The sequence below is a fragment of the Mobula birostris genome, chromosome 7, assembly GCF_030028105.1.
Source record: "Mobula birostris isolate sMobBir1 chromosome 7, sMobBir1.hap1, whole genome shotgun sequence".
In the NCBI taxonomy this organism is placed as follows: Eukaryota; Metazoa; Chordata; class Chondrichthyes; order Myliobatiformes; family Myliobatidae; genus Mobula; species Mobula birostris.
The window spans coordinates 14650536-14666765 of NC_092376.1; the positions used below are offsets into that span (position 1 = coordinate 14650536).

At 42.4% G+C, this 16230-nt stretch overlaps 1 protein-coding gene across 2 annotated transcripts in view; it reads left to right on the top strand.

The window, feature by feature from the left end:
• Window positions 1-16230, top strand: part of prkx (protein kinase X-linked) — a 140435-nt gene that overhangs the window by 12563 nt on the left and 111642 nt on the right. Inside the window, exon 2 of one of the 2 annotated variants that reach the window (XM_072262637.1) lies at window positions 1640-1747. The exons of the other annotated variant lie outside the window; for it this stretch is intronic. Coding sequence (XP_072118738.1) covers window positions 1640-1747 — 108 coding nt within the window. The remainder of the gene's footprint in view (window positions 1-1639; window positions 1748-16230) is intronic. 2 annotated transcript variants of the gene reach the window in all.

Genomic DNA, 16230 nt, shown 5'->3' on the forward strand with positions numbered 1-16230 from the left:
TGAAACCAAGACAGAACATGAAAGTCATTCGGGGAGAAACATCAAACTCTCACCCGCTGCACAAAAAAGAACAACATCCCAGTTATCAGCCCCACCTCCTCCTGCACAAATTAGTCCAATCCATAAATGCAGAACTATGATACCATCCTCCGATATCACTGATGTTTATCGAAAGAGGGACACCACACAAGGCAGAGAGACTACCCGTCTGCCACAGTGACAGGCTGGTTGCAAATTCCTTCTCCATAAGCGATCGAAAAGAAGGCAGTTGGTGCTGTACTCTCACTTGCCTTCCTAATTTGCCTCTGTCTCAATCACCCCTGATGCTTTAATCGGCGATTAATTGATGCTTTCACCAGTGAAGTGGAGTTTAAACGTCTTGAAGTTTCTTCACATCGAGGCTATCCAAGTATGTGCTCGCTTCCTGGAAGGCACTAAATCACTCAAGCTGTCTCCAAACTAAATCACAGGCTCTAACAGTCCCAGAAATATTTAAGGTTAAAAAACAGACATAAAAGAAGTAAAGACATTTTCTTGAGCTAGTTGAAAGAAATTGACCAAGGGAGTGTTGTACACTGGCACCATGTTGAGAGGAAGATTCTTTGCTTTCTCAGTGAAGAAATTTCTCATCATCTCAGATCTAGCTGTGACTGAGTCTATGATTTCTATTCCACCCCCCCCCCCCACCACCTCCGCGAACACAGATGCAGCTGTAGACTTATCAGCCAAGGGAAAATCCTCTTTCTTTGAGACCAGTCAAGCCCTGTATGCATTGTCTGACTTCTAAATCTCTTAAAAATCTATAAAATATAGATCTGCATTATTTGAACCAGTAAATGAACTTTTGATGCACCCATTCTATGGCAATTACATCCTAGGGTAAGGCAGTTAAAACTAGACAACTTCAGGTGTCTCTATACAGGTTAAACGAAAGCAGAGCATTTCTTGTGTGCACCAAAGTGGTTGACCTCATTTTCTGTATTACATTCAATTCTCAATTCCGTCTAGCTTTTTAAAAAATTGACAAACTTGCAAATATGTGATTTGATCCCCTGTGAAAATTGTTGATGCAAATGGTGCTGAGCCCAAACACTAATCCCTTAGTTCCATGCTAATCACAGCATTAGAAAGATCTGTTGATTCCTATTCTTGGTTTCATGTCTTGCCACCATTTCTAAATCCATATCAGTATATTACCTGCAGTTCCTTGTTTCGCTTTTGCAGACCAATCTCCCTTGTGAGTCCTTGTTGAAAGCCTTTCAAAACTCCAAGTATAACACAATCCTTTTGTCTGTCTTTTCAAGATTTTGGAAAGTGAATCATCAGATCTTTGGCATGCATTAGCTTTTAAGCTTATCAACTTTAATATTTTATTTGACCAGTGCTTATTTTGTCAATTCCTTATTCTCACTAGGCCCTTGATTCAGTATTTCTTCTGGAAGTATTCAGATGATCAGGCAGCTTTGGGGAAAGAAAGACTTGCGTTGGGTTAATGACTTCTCATCGGAACTAGAAAAATGAAAGCATCCAAGTTGCAGAGGAGAAGAACAATAGAGAGAACAGAGGGAATGTCGTAGATGGGATGCAGACCAAAGTTTAAAGTACATTTATTATCAAATATATATTCATCTCCTTGCAGGCAGACACAAATCAAAGAAACAACAATACAACCTATTTAAAAAGAACACTCACACAATGAAGACTAATTTTCTGAAGATAATGTTGGAGAGAAGCGAAAACAATGAAGGTACACAATGATGCTGAAATGTCCAGTTAAGGAAAGCCAGTCTGGTGACTGAAACAATTGCATTTGCTATTGAGCCCTGAGGGATTCATTACTTTTGGACAGAAGATGGGTACTTTTCCTCCCATTATACCATAGGTATCGATGGAACAATGTAGAAAGCCAAAGTCAGTAGGGCTGGAGAGAGGATGGGAGGGATTAAGAGGTAGCCGAAGGCACAGGGTAACTCTTGTGAACGAAGTGAAGATGTTTTGCAAAGCAGTCACCCAATCATGGTGAGAAGGGAAGAGGTGAAAGTTCAGGTGCTTTATCCAAATGGACTATTCCCTCCACTCTTCTGTTATTTTTTTTCATCTCCAATGACACTTTCTGACAAGTCTTTCCCATGCAACAGTGGACAATACAATACCTACCTTTTTTTTTGTCTCTTTTCCCACTGTCAACTTTGGTCTGCAGCATATTGCAGATGTTTTTCCTTTCCCCTTCCTGCAGTTTAAACATTTGTTTTCTCAGCTTTTCTTGCTCAGATAAGGAATCATTGATAAGAACTTATTCTGTGTTTCTCTTTGTAGATTGGAGTAAGGGGAAATTTGAGGCTATCAGGCAGGAGCTTGGAAGCATAAATTGGGAACAGATGTTCTCAAGGAAATGTACGGAAGAAATATGGCAAATGTTCAGGGGATATTTGCGTAGGTACATTCCAATGAGACAGGGAAAGGACGGTAGGGTACAGGAACCGTGGTGTACAAAGGCTGTTGTAAATCTAGTCAAGAAGAAAAGAAGAGCTTACGAAAGGTTCAAAAAGTGAGGTAATGATAGAGATCTAGAAGATTATACGGCAAGCAGGAAGCAGCTGAAGAAAGAAATGAGGAGAGCCAGAAGGGGCCATGAGAAAGCCTTGGTGGACAGGATTAAGGAAAATCCCAAGGCATTCTACAAGTATGTGAAGAGCAAGAGGATAAAACGTGAGAGAATAGGACCAATCAAGTGTGTATGGAACCAGAGGAGATAGCAGAGGTACTTAATGAGTACTCTGCTTGGGTATTCACTATGGAAATGGATCTTGGCGATTGAAGGGATGACTTAAAGCAGACTGAAAAGCTTGAGCATGTAGATATTAAGAAAGACGATGTGCAGGAGCTTTTGGATAGCATCAAGTTGGATAAGTCACTAGGACCGGATGAGATGTACCATAGGCTATGGTGGGAGATGAGGGAGGAGATTGCTGAGCCTCTGGCGATGACCTTTGCATCATCAATGGGTACAGGAGAGGTTCTGGAGGATTGGAGGGTTGCAGATGTTGTTCCATTATTCAAGAAGGGGAGTAGAGATAGTCCAGAAAATTATAGATCAGGGAGTCTTACTTCAGTGGTTGGTGAGTTGATGGAGAAGATCCTGATAGGGAGGATTTATGAACATTTGGAGAGGCATAATATGATTAGGAGTAGTCAACATGGCTTTGTCAAAGGCAGGTCGTGCTTTACGAGCCTGATTAAATTTTTTGAGGATGTTACTAAACACATTGAAGGTAGAGCAGTAGATGTAGTATGTATGGATTTCAGCAGGGCATTTGACAAGGTGCCCCATGCAAGGCTTATTGAGAAAGTAAGGAGGCATGAGATCCAAGGGGACATTACTTTGTGGATCCAGAACTGGTTTGCCTACAGAAGGCAAAGAATGGTTGTAGAGGGGTCATATTCTGCATGGAGGTCGGTCGCCAGTGGTTTGCCTCAGCAATCTGTTCTGGGACCCTTACTCTTTGTGATTTTTATAAATGACCTGGATGAAGAAGTGGAGGGATGGGTTAGTAAATTTCCTGATGACACCAAGGTTGAAGGTGTCGTGGATAGTGTGGAGGGCTGTCAGAGGTTATAGCACGCCATTGATAGGATGCAAAACTGGGCTGAGAAGTGGCAGATTGAGTTCAATCCAGGTAAGTGTGAGTTGGTTCATTTTGGTAGGTCAAATGTGATGACAATATAGTATTAATGGTAAGACTCTTGGCAGTGTTGAGGATCAGAGGGATCTTGTGGTCCGAGTCCATAGGACAGGGGTCCCCAACCTTTTTTGCACCGCGGACCGGTTTAATATTGAAAATATTCTTGCAGACTAGCTGACCGGAGGGAGGAGGGAAGGGGGGTAGGGTTGCAATTTTTCTCACTATGTATCCCAAGAAAGACTACCATGACCATGAAGTCTTGCGCGGGCACCTGTGTGCGCATGCGTGATGTGTGCATGCATGTACGTGCCGATTCTTTTCAACAAATCGTTTTTGGCGATTCTGCTCAGTGAAACTACACTGTACATACATCATTTCTGCTTTATATAGGCTGTGTATTTATCATATCATTCCTGCTTTTACTATATGTTTGTGTTATTTTAGGTTTTATGTGTTACTTCATAGGTTATTTTTTGGGTCTGGGAATGCTCAAAAATTTTTCCCATATAAATTAATGATAATTGCTTCTGCGCTTTACACCATTTCAGCACGAAAGATTTCATAGGAATGCTCTACCTTAGCGGGGGAAATACGGGACAAGGGCAGTCCCGTCTTGGACAAACCCAATTTAGCCCAATATACAGGATGTCCCGGCATTGGGCAACCCGCGGGGGTTGGTGTTAATCACGACGGAAATATAGGTGGTAAGTCACTTATAAGTGGTTAATACACTCAATTTAGTTTCTAAAAGGGTTTATCTAATGAATTTAATATTAAATACACAACGCATATTTTGCTCACATGAATATAGTCACTTATAAGTCAATAGCATCATAACATTAAGTAATGTTTGGATATTAAACACACAGCACATACTTTCCTTTTATGAACATATAAAATTATTGCAACACACCAATATCGCTGAATCAGTGGGAGCCCCGGGCTTGTTTCCCTGTAACAAGATGGTCCCATTGAGGGGTGATGGGAGACAGCGATACTCGAAGGGGGTTCCTTATGTCCAGTCCGTTCCGCAATTTAGTTTTCATTGCATTCATTTCAGAAAACCCTGCTTTGCAGAGATATGTTGGAAATGGAAGCAACGTTTTCAGTGCTTTCATGGCTATCTCAGGATATTTAGCCTTGACTTTGATCCAGAATGCCGGCAGAGATGTTATGTCAAACATACTTTTCATCCCGCCGTCATTTGCAAGCTCGAGGAGTTTATCTTCTTCCCACGCTGACATGGGTGACGTGTGCGTAATGACCTCACGTGCGTTCAAGTTCAACAGTGGGCGTGACAGGGAATGAGGAAACGTGCAGCTGACTCATATCGTCTCATATTGCCAGATCCTATCATTTCCGCATGGCCCGGTAGCACATGCTTTGCGGCCCGGTGGTTGGGAACCACTGCCATAGGACATTCAAAGCTGCTGCACAGGTTGACTCTGTGGTTAAGAAAGCATACGGTGCATTAGCCTTCATCAATCGTGGGATTGAGTTTAGGACTGAGAGGTAATGTTGCAGCTCTATAGGACCCTGGTCAGACCCCATTTGGAGTACTGTGCTCAGTTCTGGTCGCCTCACTACTGGAAGGATGTGGAAACCATAGAAAGGGGGCAGAGGAGATTTACAAGGATGTTGCCTGGATTGGGGAGCATGCTCTATGAGAATAGGTTGAGTGAACTCAGCCACCTTTCCTTGGAGTGACGGAGGATGAGATGTGATCTGATAGAGGTGTATAAGATGATGAGAAGGCATTGATCGTGTGGATAGTCAGAGGCTTTTTCCCAGGGCTGAAGTGGCTGGCACGAGAGGGCACAGTTTTAAGGTACTTGGAAGAAGGTACAGAGGGGATGTCAGGGTTTTTTAATTACGCAGAGTGCACTAATTGTGTGGAATGGGCTGCTGGTGACGGTGGTGGAGGCGGATACGATAGGGTCTTTTAAAAGACTCCTGGATAGGTATATGGAGCTCTGAAAAATAGAGGGCTATGGGTAACCCTAGGTAATTTCTCAGGTAAGGCCATGTTCGGCATAGCTTTGTGGGCCGAAGAGCCTGTATTGTGCTGTAGGTTTTCTATGTTGCCGGATCTGCTGAGTGCTTCTGATATTTTCTGTTTTTGTCTTGGATTTATGAGATATGCATCTCTTTTCCACACCCCCTTCCCCCCCCCCCCCACACCAATTACTGAGATCCTGGGTTGATTTTTGACTTTGTCACGGAGCAGGTAACTCTCTATTCTGTTCTAGCCCTGGGTGACATCGTTGACCCGGCATAAGTGGAAATGCAAAACACCATCTTATGTCAAGGTGACCTAGCCTGGTTATAGCTTAAACATACCATTGTGTTGTTACTCAAGAGATCAAATCATTTACTCGTGTTGTTTGAGAAACGACTAGATTGTCCCCCATTTGTTTGTCAGTGATATTTTAATTGGTTGTTCCAGTGTGCTGTACACCACAAATGATTCTGTAGGCATACACTGACATTTCAATAAGGGTAAATTTTCTTCAACTGATTTAGTATATTCCTTCCTGACAGCATATCAGAGTATTGATTATATATAATGCCGTCAGATTAAAAATTTTTATACCATGGAACGTAAGTGCCAATGAAGTAAATATCTAAATTGTTAATGTATTCAAATACATTTCAGTGAACATCATTGCATTATTAATGATCTGATGAGTCTTGGCTGATGCACTTTGGGTTGTCAAATAGATTACAATAAACGTGAGGGGATTAAGAAGTGTTAATCAAGAGACTTTGTGATCCATGTCCTTAGCTCCCAAAGTGGCAAGTGGTTGATGGTGATCAGTAAGGCCTGTGGCATGATTGTCTTCATTAATGGGGGCATAGAGTATAAAATATGGGGTTGCAATTTGCAGAAGCCTTGTTCGGCTGCACTTTATTATAGTGCAATTTTCATCACTACACAATAGGAAGGATATGATTGGAGAGTGTAGAGGAAATTCACCAGGATGTTGCTTGAACTGGACAACATGAGATATGGGGAGACATTAGATAGGCTGGGCTTGTTTACCTCGGAGCAATGAAGGGTGACCCTGGGAGAAGTGTGTGAGGTCATGAGAGCCATCGGGTAGGATATCAAAGTCTTTTTCCCTGGATAAGGGTATCAAAATCAAGAGGGCATACATTTAAGAGAAGAGTAGGAAAGGGGATCCAGGGGCAAGTGTTTTACAGAGGTTGATATCTGGAAAGTGCTGCCTAAGTAAATGGTAGATTGTCTTTTTTTTTAATATACCTTTTAACGATTTCCATACAACTTTGGGTAATTGGGGACAGCTGCTTCATTGGACCAAAATGTACTGGTCCCAATGTGCCCCAATTTGCTAGAATCCACTGTATATAGTTGCAGTCAAGAACTAAAGCTACGACTTTTGCATGTCAAGCTCTCTGCCCTAATATTCTAGGTGTTTATTGGAACAGTGCCTTTGCAACCTGGTCTTTTAAGACCAGAACATTTATTTACATGAATGATGTCACTGTAATCATTGGCAGTTTACTGACTGTATGCTTATACATTTCCCTCAAGGTTAAAATGCAAATTCATCACAGGATATTAAAAGAACATGTAAAATAACTAGAAAATTAACGTCTTGCATCCTTGGAGGAATGATGAGGTAGATGTTGAGATTCACCCACAGGGTGCAAACACAATGACGAAGTGCAAAATGAGAGACTTGGTCACAAGATTGGGGAACAGTTGCTTGAGGGTGAATCTTCTACTCTTGTACAGTTTTGCATTATTTGCTTGATGTTATTTGCTGGGTTTACATCATTTAGATAATCAGGATACAGATGTTTTTAATTGCTTTGTGAATAACACAATTCATAACTTTATTTTTTTTTATTTCTAGTACCATTGAATGAAAATTGGACACTAGAAAATTTAACGTTTATGATTTCAATAATTTTGCCCATTTTCTGTAATCTGAGAATTTTGATCAATGTATTATAGTGAGCTGTCTATTTAATCTGAAGTACAATTTTTCATATTTGTCCCTTCTGAGCTCTGTTGTTCAGTCTCTAAGAGTGTGGGTTTAATGTTCTGATTTAATTGTAGTCACTCTGCTCTTCGAGAAGGGAGGGAGCCAGCAGAAAGAAAATTATAGGCCAGGTAGCGGACTTCAGTGGTTGGGAAGATGTTGGAGTCCATTATTAAGGATGAGATTTCAGGATACTTGGAAGCACATGACAAAATAGGCCAAAGTCAGCATAGTTTCCTGAAGAGGAGATCTTGCCTGACAAGTCTGTTGGAATTCTTTGAGAAAATAACACAGGATAGACAAAAGAGAGTCAGTGAAAGCTGTTTACTTGATTTTCACAAGGACTTTGACAAAGTGCCACACATGAGGCACAAAATAACAAAATAAGAGCCCATGGGATTAGATGAAAGGTATTAGCATGGATGGAAGATCAACAGGAGGCAAAGAGTGGGAATAAAGGGGACCTTTTCTGCTTGTCTGTCAGTGACTAGTGGTGTTCCACAGGGGTCTGTTTTGGGACCACTTTTGAAGTTGTATGTTAATGATTTGGATGACAAATTGATGGCTGTGTGACCAAGTTTGTGGGTGATATAAAGGTAGGTGGAGGGGCAGGTAGTGTTGAGCAAGCAGTAAGCCTTAGAGAGATTGTGCAGAATGGGCAAAGAAATGGCAGATGGGATACAGTGTTGGGAAGTGTACTGTCATGCACTTTGGTAGAAGGAACAAAGGCTTAGACTATTTTTTAAATGGGAAGAAAATTCAAAAATCAGAGGTGCACAGCAACTTGGGAGTCCTGGTTCAAGATTCCCTGAAGGTTAACTTGAGTTGTTGGTAAGGAAGGCAAATGCGATGTTAGCATTCATTTTGAGTGGACTAGAATATTAAAAACAAGGATGTAATGCTAAGGCTTGATAAAGCATTGGTCAGACCACACTTGGGGTTTTGTGAGCAGCTTTGGAACCCCTTATCTAAGAAAAGATGTGCTGGCATTGGGAAGTATCCAGAGGAGATTCATGAGAATGATTTTGGGAATGAAAGGATTAACATAAAGGCAGTGTTTGGCTCTGGCCCTGTACTTGCTGCAGTTCAAACGAATGAGGGAGATCTCATTGAAACCTATTGAATATTGGAAGACCTAGATAGTGGATGTGAGGAGGATGTTTCTAATAGTGAGGGTGTCTAGGATCAGGGGGCACAACCTTGGAATAAACCTGGGATTTTTTTTTATGCCATAGACCACTACCATCAAGGGGTCTATGGACCCCAGGTGGGGAACCCCTGGAATAAAGGGGTATCCATTTAGAACATGAGGAATTTCATTAGGCATTGGGTGACGAATCTATGAAATTTATTACCACATATAGCTGTGGAGCCCAACTCATTGAGTATATTTAAAGCGAAGATTGTTAGGTTCTTGATTATTCAGGGTATCAAAGATTGTGCGAGAATGGGGTTGAGAAGCATTACAATTCAGGGAATATTTGCATGGACTTCATAGGTATGTTCCATTGAAGCAGGGAAAGGAAGGTAGGGGTAAAGAACCACGGTGTACAAAGTATGTAGAAAATCCAGTTAACAAGAAAAGAAAAGCTTATGAAAGGTTCAAGAAACTAACTACTCGAGCTCTAGAAAATTACGGTTGGTAGGAAGGAGCTGAAGAATGGAATTAGGAGAGTCAGAAGGGACCATGAGAAGGCCTTGGTGGGTAGGATTAAAGAAAACGCTAAGGCATTCTACAAGTATGTGAAGAGCATGAGGATGAATCGTGTGAGAATAGGACCAATCAGGTGCGATAGTGGAAAAGTGTGTATGGAACTGGAGGAGGTAGCGGAGGTACTTAATGAATACTTCACTTCAGTATTCACCAGGGCAAAGGACCTTGGCAATTGTGGGGATAACTTACAGCGGACTGAACATTTGAGCATATAGACATTAAGAAAGAGGATGTGCTGTAGCTTTTGGAAAGCTTTAAGTTAGATAAGTCACTGGGATTGGATGAAGTATACCCTAGGTTACAGTGGGAAATGAGGGAAGGGACTTTTGAGCCTCTTGCAATGATCATTGTGTCATCAGTAGCAATGGGAGAAGTACAGGAGGATTGGAGGGTTTCAAATGTTGTTCCCTTGTTCAAGAAAGGGAGCAGAGATAACCCAGGAAACTATAGACCAGTGAGTCTGATTTCAGTGGTGGGCATGTTGTTGAAGATCCCGAGAGCAGGATTTATGAGGATTTGGAGAGACATAATATGATTAAGGATAGTCAACATGGCTTTGTCAAGGGCAGTTTGTGCCTTACGAGCCTGATTGAATTCTTTGAGGATGAAACAAAACACACTGATGAAGGGAGAGCAGTGGATGTAGTGTATATAACCTCAATGAGTATGCCTCAGCTGTCACGGATTTTACTTGGAAATGCACGGAGGACTGTGTGTCTCGCAAGACGATCCGGGTATTCCCTAACCGGAAACCTTGGATGAATTATGAGGTCAAGTGCCTTTTGAAGGCTAGAACTGCGGCTTTTATATCCGGGGATACCAGTCGCTACATGGAATCCAGGCGTGAATTCTGGAAAGCCATTAAGGGCGCCAAGAGGCAATATCGAGCCAAGTTGGAAGCCCAGGCTAACCAGAGGAATGCCAGTAGACTATGACAGGGTCTAAATGAGATCACTGGGCGCAAAGAAAAGGCTGGGAATATCAATAACTGTCGTGCTTCTCTTCCTGACGAACTTAACATATTCTACGCAAGATTCGAACAGAAGAGGAGCGTCCCGCTCCATCCGGATGAACCGGACCTGGTGGCATCAAGATTCATCATCACCGAGGAGGATGTTAGAAGGGCCTTCCAGAACATAAATCCAAGGAAGGCGACGGACCCAGATGGCGTTCCGGGATGGGTTCTCCGGGCCTGTGCAAACGAGCTAGCTGGGGTGTTTGCTGACATCTTCAACTGCTCCTTGCATCAGTCTAAGATCCTCTCGTGTTTTAAGAAGGCAACAGTAATCCCAGTGCCAAAGAAGAGCAAGGTGGCATGCCTGAGTGACTATCGACCTGTGGCTCTGGCATCAATTGCTATGAGGTCCTTCGAGCGATTGGTTATGGCACACATCAACCACAGCCTACCGGTCAACCTTGACGCTTTGCAATTCACCTACCGGAGCAACAGGTCAACGGCAGATGCCACCTATCTGGCCCTACATTCTTCCTTAGAACACCTGGAGAATAAAGGCTTCTCTTCATTGACTACAGCTCTGCCTTTAATACCATCATTCCAAATAAACTGATTCCTAAGCTCCAGAACCTGGGCCTTAGCACTCAGATCTGCAGCTGGATCTTCAACTTCCTCAGACAGGACCCAGGCTGTAAAAAATAGGGGACAAGCTCTCCTCTACAATCACTCTGAGCACCGGTGCCCCACAAGGCTGTGTACTCAGCCCCCTGCTGTACTCACTGTACACCCATGATTGTGTAGCCAAGTTTCCATCAAACTCAATATATAAGTTTGCTGATGACACAACAATTGTAGGCTGTATCTCGGGTAATGATGAGTTTGAGTACAGAGAGGAAATTAAGAACTTGGTGGCATGGTGCGAAGACAATAACCTATCCCTCAACGTCAGCAAGACGAAGGAATTGGCTGTTGGCTTCAGAAGGAGTAGCGGACCGCACGACCCAATTTACATCGGTGGTGCGCAAGTGGAACAGGTCAAAAGCTTTAAGTTCCTTGGGGTCAATATCACAAATGACCTGACTTGGTCCAACCAAGCAGAGTCAACTGCCAAGAAGGCCCACCAGCGCCTTTAATTCCTGAGAAAACTGAAGAAATTTGGCCTGTCCCCTAAAACCCTCACTAATTTTTATAGATGCACCTTAGAAAGCATTCTTCTAGGGTGCATCACAACCTGGTATGGAAGTTGTACTGTCCAAGACCGAAAGAAGCTGCAGAAGATCATGAACACGGCGCAGCACATCACACAAACCAATCTTCCGTCCTTGGACTCACTTTACACCACACGCTGTCGAAGCAGTGCTGCCAGGATAATCAAGGACATGACCCACCCAGCCAACACACTTTTTGTCCCTCTTCCCTCCGGGAGAAGGCTCAGGAGCTTGTCGACTCGTACGGCCAGATTTGGGAACAGCTTCTTTCCAACTGTGATAAGACTGCTGAACGGATCCTGACCCGGGATCCGGGCCGTACCCTTGAAATATCCAGACCTGCCTCTTGGTTTTTTTTTTGCACTACCTTAATTTCCATTTTTCTATTTTCTATTTATGATTTATAATCTAAATTTTTAATATTTACTATCGATTTGTAATCCAAGGAGCGGGAAGTGCAGAATCAAATATCGCTGTGATGATTGTACGTTCTAGTATCAATTGTTTGGTGACAATAAAATATATGGATTTCAGTATGGCAGATAAGACTCCCCATGCAGGACACATTCAGAAAGTAAGGAGGCATGGGATCCAAGGAGACCTTGCTTTGTGGATCCAGAATTGGCTTGCCCTCATAAGGCAAAGTGTGGTTGTAGATGGTTTGTATTTTGCATGGAGGTCGATGACCAGTGATGTTCCACAGGGATCTGTTCTGGGATAACTCTTTGTGATTTTTATAAATGACCTGATGAAGAAGTAGAAGGGTGGGTTAGTAAGTTTGCTGATGACAGAAAGGTTGGGGGTGCTGTGGATAGTCTGGAGGGTTGTCAGAGGTTACAGCGGGGCATCAATAGGATGCAGAACTGGGCTGAGAAGTGGCAGATGGACTTCAACCCAGATAAGTGTGAAGTGGTTCATTTTGGAAGGTTCAGTTTGAAGACAGAATGAAAAGCAAATGGTAAGACTCTTGGTGTAGAGGATCTGAGAGATCTGGGGTCCATGTTGATCGGACACTCAAAGCTGCTGCGCAGGTTGACAGTGTTGTTAAGAAGGCGTATGGTGTGTTGGCATTATTCAACCATGGGATTGAATTCAAGAGCCGAAAAGTAATGTTACAGCTATATAAGACCTTGGTCAGACCCCACTTGGAGTACTGTTCTTTTCTGGTCAATTCACTACGGGAAGGATGTGGATACTATAGAGAGAATGCAGAGGAGATTTACAAGGATGTTGCCTGGTTTGGAGAGCATGCCTTATGAGAATAGGTTAAGCGTACTTGACCTTTTATCCTTGGAGCAACAGAGGATGAGAGGTGATCTGATAGAGGTATATAAGATGATGAGCATTGATCATGTAGATAGCCAGAGGCTGCTTCCCAGGGCTGAAATGGCTAGCATAAGTGGGCATAATTTTAAGGTGCTTGGAATGCTCTGGTAGCGATGGTGGAAGCGGAATAAGTAGGGCCTTTTTAAGAGCCTCTTAGGTACATGAACTTAGAAAAATAGAGGGCTCTGCACTCAGGAAATTCTAGGCAGTTTCTAGAGTAGGTTACGTGGTCGGCACAACATTGTGGGCCGAAGGGCCTGTAATGTGCTGTAAATTTCTATTTTCTATAAATCAGTCGTAATGGAATGGCAGAGCAGATTTGATGGGGTAAATGTCCTAATTCTGCTCTGTGCTTTACGATCCTGTGGTCTTTGTGAATTTTATGTCTGTCTTGCTTCTCCATGTTAATATTGTTCCCGGGATTTTATTCACTTCCTTCATACTCATGTCCTGCAAAATAATCATGGCAGAGTTCAACTTTATTGTTATTTATACTGCGAAACGAAACAATGTTCCTTCGGATCAAGGTACACAATCCTGTACCTCTAACTTGCACATGACACAAATTTAATATTACCACAGATAATAAGGTGCATTATGTTTAATTTCCCCATTGACAACTTCAGTCTCATTCCTACTCTCTTATTTCAGTTTGCTATTTGATCAGTGAGAATAAGGCTGAAATGGCATCAGGAGGTGTTGGAAGCAATAACATGGGTGATCCACTTCTTTCCTGGTGCTCAATGTGGTTTTAAGTTCCATTTTTATCTATTCTTAAATGCTTTGACTCTGTCATAGTCATACAAGGAGGCAGAACATTTGGCCCACTACATCCATGTTGACCAGTGGGTACCTATCCATATTAGCCCCATCTTCCGTTATTTGGCTCACACTCGTTATTGCCTAGACAATACAAGTGTTCATATAGATGCTTAGTAAGTGTTGTTGGTGACTCTGCTAGTACCACTTTCTGAAACCAGGTATTCACCACTCTGGGTGAAAGAAGTCCTTACAAATTCCCTGTAAATCTCAACCTTACACTAATTTGTGTCTTCTAATATTATCTATTTCTTTTGATGAGAAAGATTCCTGCTACTTTTGATTCTGAGTGATAGAGGACTTTCGCAATTCCCTTGTAAATCCCTCTCCCCCAATGCTAAGTCTGTCTTCAAAATTATATCCAATTCTTCTAAAGGGAAAACATTCCTGTAGCCTACCTCATCTCTACCCCTCATAATTTTGTATAGTTCAGTCATAGAAATGTACAGCACAGAAACAGATATTTCTACCATCTAATCTGGCGCAGTGACATCAGCGCCGGACTCCGGAGTGAAGGTTCCCGAGTTCGAATCCAGTTGGGCCGCTCCCGGGCACGCTTTCCATCCGTGCCAGGTGGAATGTCGAGCTTGCAACTCAGCCTCATATTTAAAAAAAAACTGCGCTGTGAGAAGGACGTGGGGGACCACTCATAGAATCTTTCCTCCAAGACAACCACTTGGAAAAAAAAGTGATCGCCGAGGCTCTGGTAGAGTATGGCACACAAAAAAAAAATCTATGCCAAACCACTTAAACTGCCTACTCCCTTCTTAACCAACTCTGCTCTAGGGAGAACAGCCCTAGCTTTTCCAGTCTGTTGTAACTAAAACACTGCATCCGAGGCAATGCTCTGCGCTTTCACCTCCTCTTTATGATGTGGTGACCAGAACTGCATGCAGTACTCCAGCTGATGTATGACCTTTGATCTGTATTGTTGGAACATAACCTCTCTGCTGTTGTGTTTATTACCCAGTCCATTGGAGGTTAGTAACCCATATGCTGTGCTGTTACCTTTAAGGATCTTTGGATGTTCGCACCAAGGTCCCTACAAGGGACTCACTATTAATGGTGTATGTCCTAGCCTTATTTTTACTTGCAAAATGAATAACCTTGCATTTATCTCTATTGAACGTAATTTTTCATTTCTCAACACAACAATATTACTCTGTAGCCTATGTCTACCCTACACAATGAAAATTCACCATCTTACTGATCAGACCTCCAATATGGATGCCCAAGGCAAGATTTGGCCCCAAGCACACATCCCTGTGAAACATCATTAATCGAACGCAAACACAGCCATCTATCATTGTCTCCTATTACCAAGCTAATTTTGGATTCAACTTGATCTGGATCCCATGAGCAGTAATTTTTTTGGAACAGTTTCCCATGTGGAGCCTTCTTGAAAGCCTTGCTGAATAAACCATATTTACTGCATGGTGCATTGTACTTCATTAATTTGAAGGTTTTACAATTTTACTCTCAAATGTATTCAATTGTATTAGATAACATAGAACAATACAGCACAGTACAGGCCCTTTGGCCCACAATGTTGTGCCAACCTTTTAACCTACTCCAAGATCAAACCCTTCCCTCCCATGTAGCCCTCCATTTTTTTCTATCGTCCAGGTGCCTATCTAAGAGTCTCTTAAATGTCTCAATTTCTTCTGCTTCAATTTGCTAATGTTTAATGTGGCCTTTTATACAGACCTCTCCCGGAACTTCCGGAAGTCTCCTGCATATTAATAGTGGCTCCCTGATGTCCGCAAATTATATACAATATCACAGAAATCAATTTTTTTGAGAGTGAGCGAGAGAAAAGCAAGAGAGAGCGAGTGAGAGAGTGAGAGAATGAGCGAGAGAGAAAGCAAGCGAGAGCACGCGAGCGACCACGAGTGAGAGAGCGAGAGCGCACCATGGCAGAGTGTTCCAAAAAAAATAAAACGTACGTCACCCTAGACTACACTAAAGTGTACCCCTGCCTAATAGGGGTCAAAATAATGACAGTGTTGCTCGCTGCACTGTTTGCAGCAGTGACTTTTCTATTGCCCATGGTAGGTTAAGACTGTAAAAGACATGTTGAAGTGAGTTTAACAGGTGTCATTCATTCATTAGCATAGCTAATGTTATTTAAACTATCTGGCCAGCTGCTAAGGAGCTACTCCATTGTAGACATCCCACCTCTCCCGGAAGTCTCCCGCAAATTGATGGTGCTACCTCCCTGAAATGAGTTTTTGCGGGGTGGGGTGTCTGTTTATATCATGTAGGAGGTTGGATGCTTTACAAGATAGTTAATAACTAGTTAATTCAAATCATGTTAACACTTTCCTCTGGAGTTGTCTGGAAGGTTGTTTGCTCCTTTCTTTGTCATCTCATCTAAAGCCAATAATTACTGGTACAAGTATCATTTGTAATAATCTTGCAACCAGATGAGCACAGTTGTTGTCGATAAAGTAAAAAAGAATGATCACATTTTGAAAGGGCCATAAAATATGGCATAAATGCTGAACAAAATTAA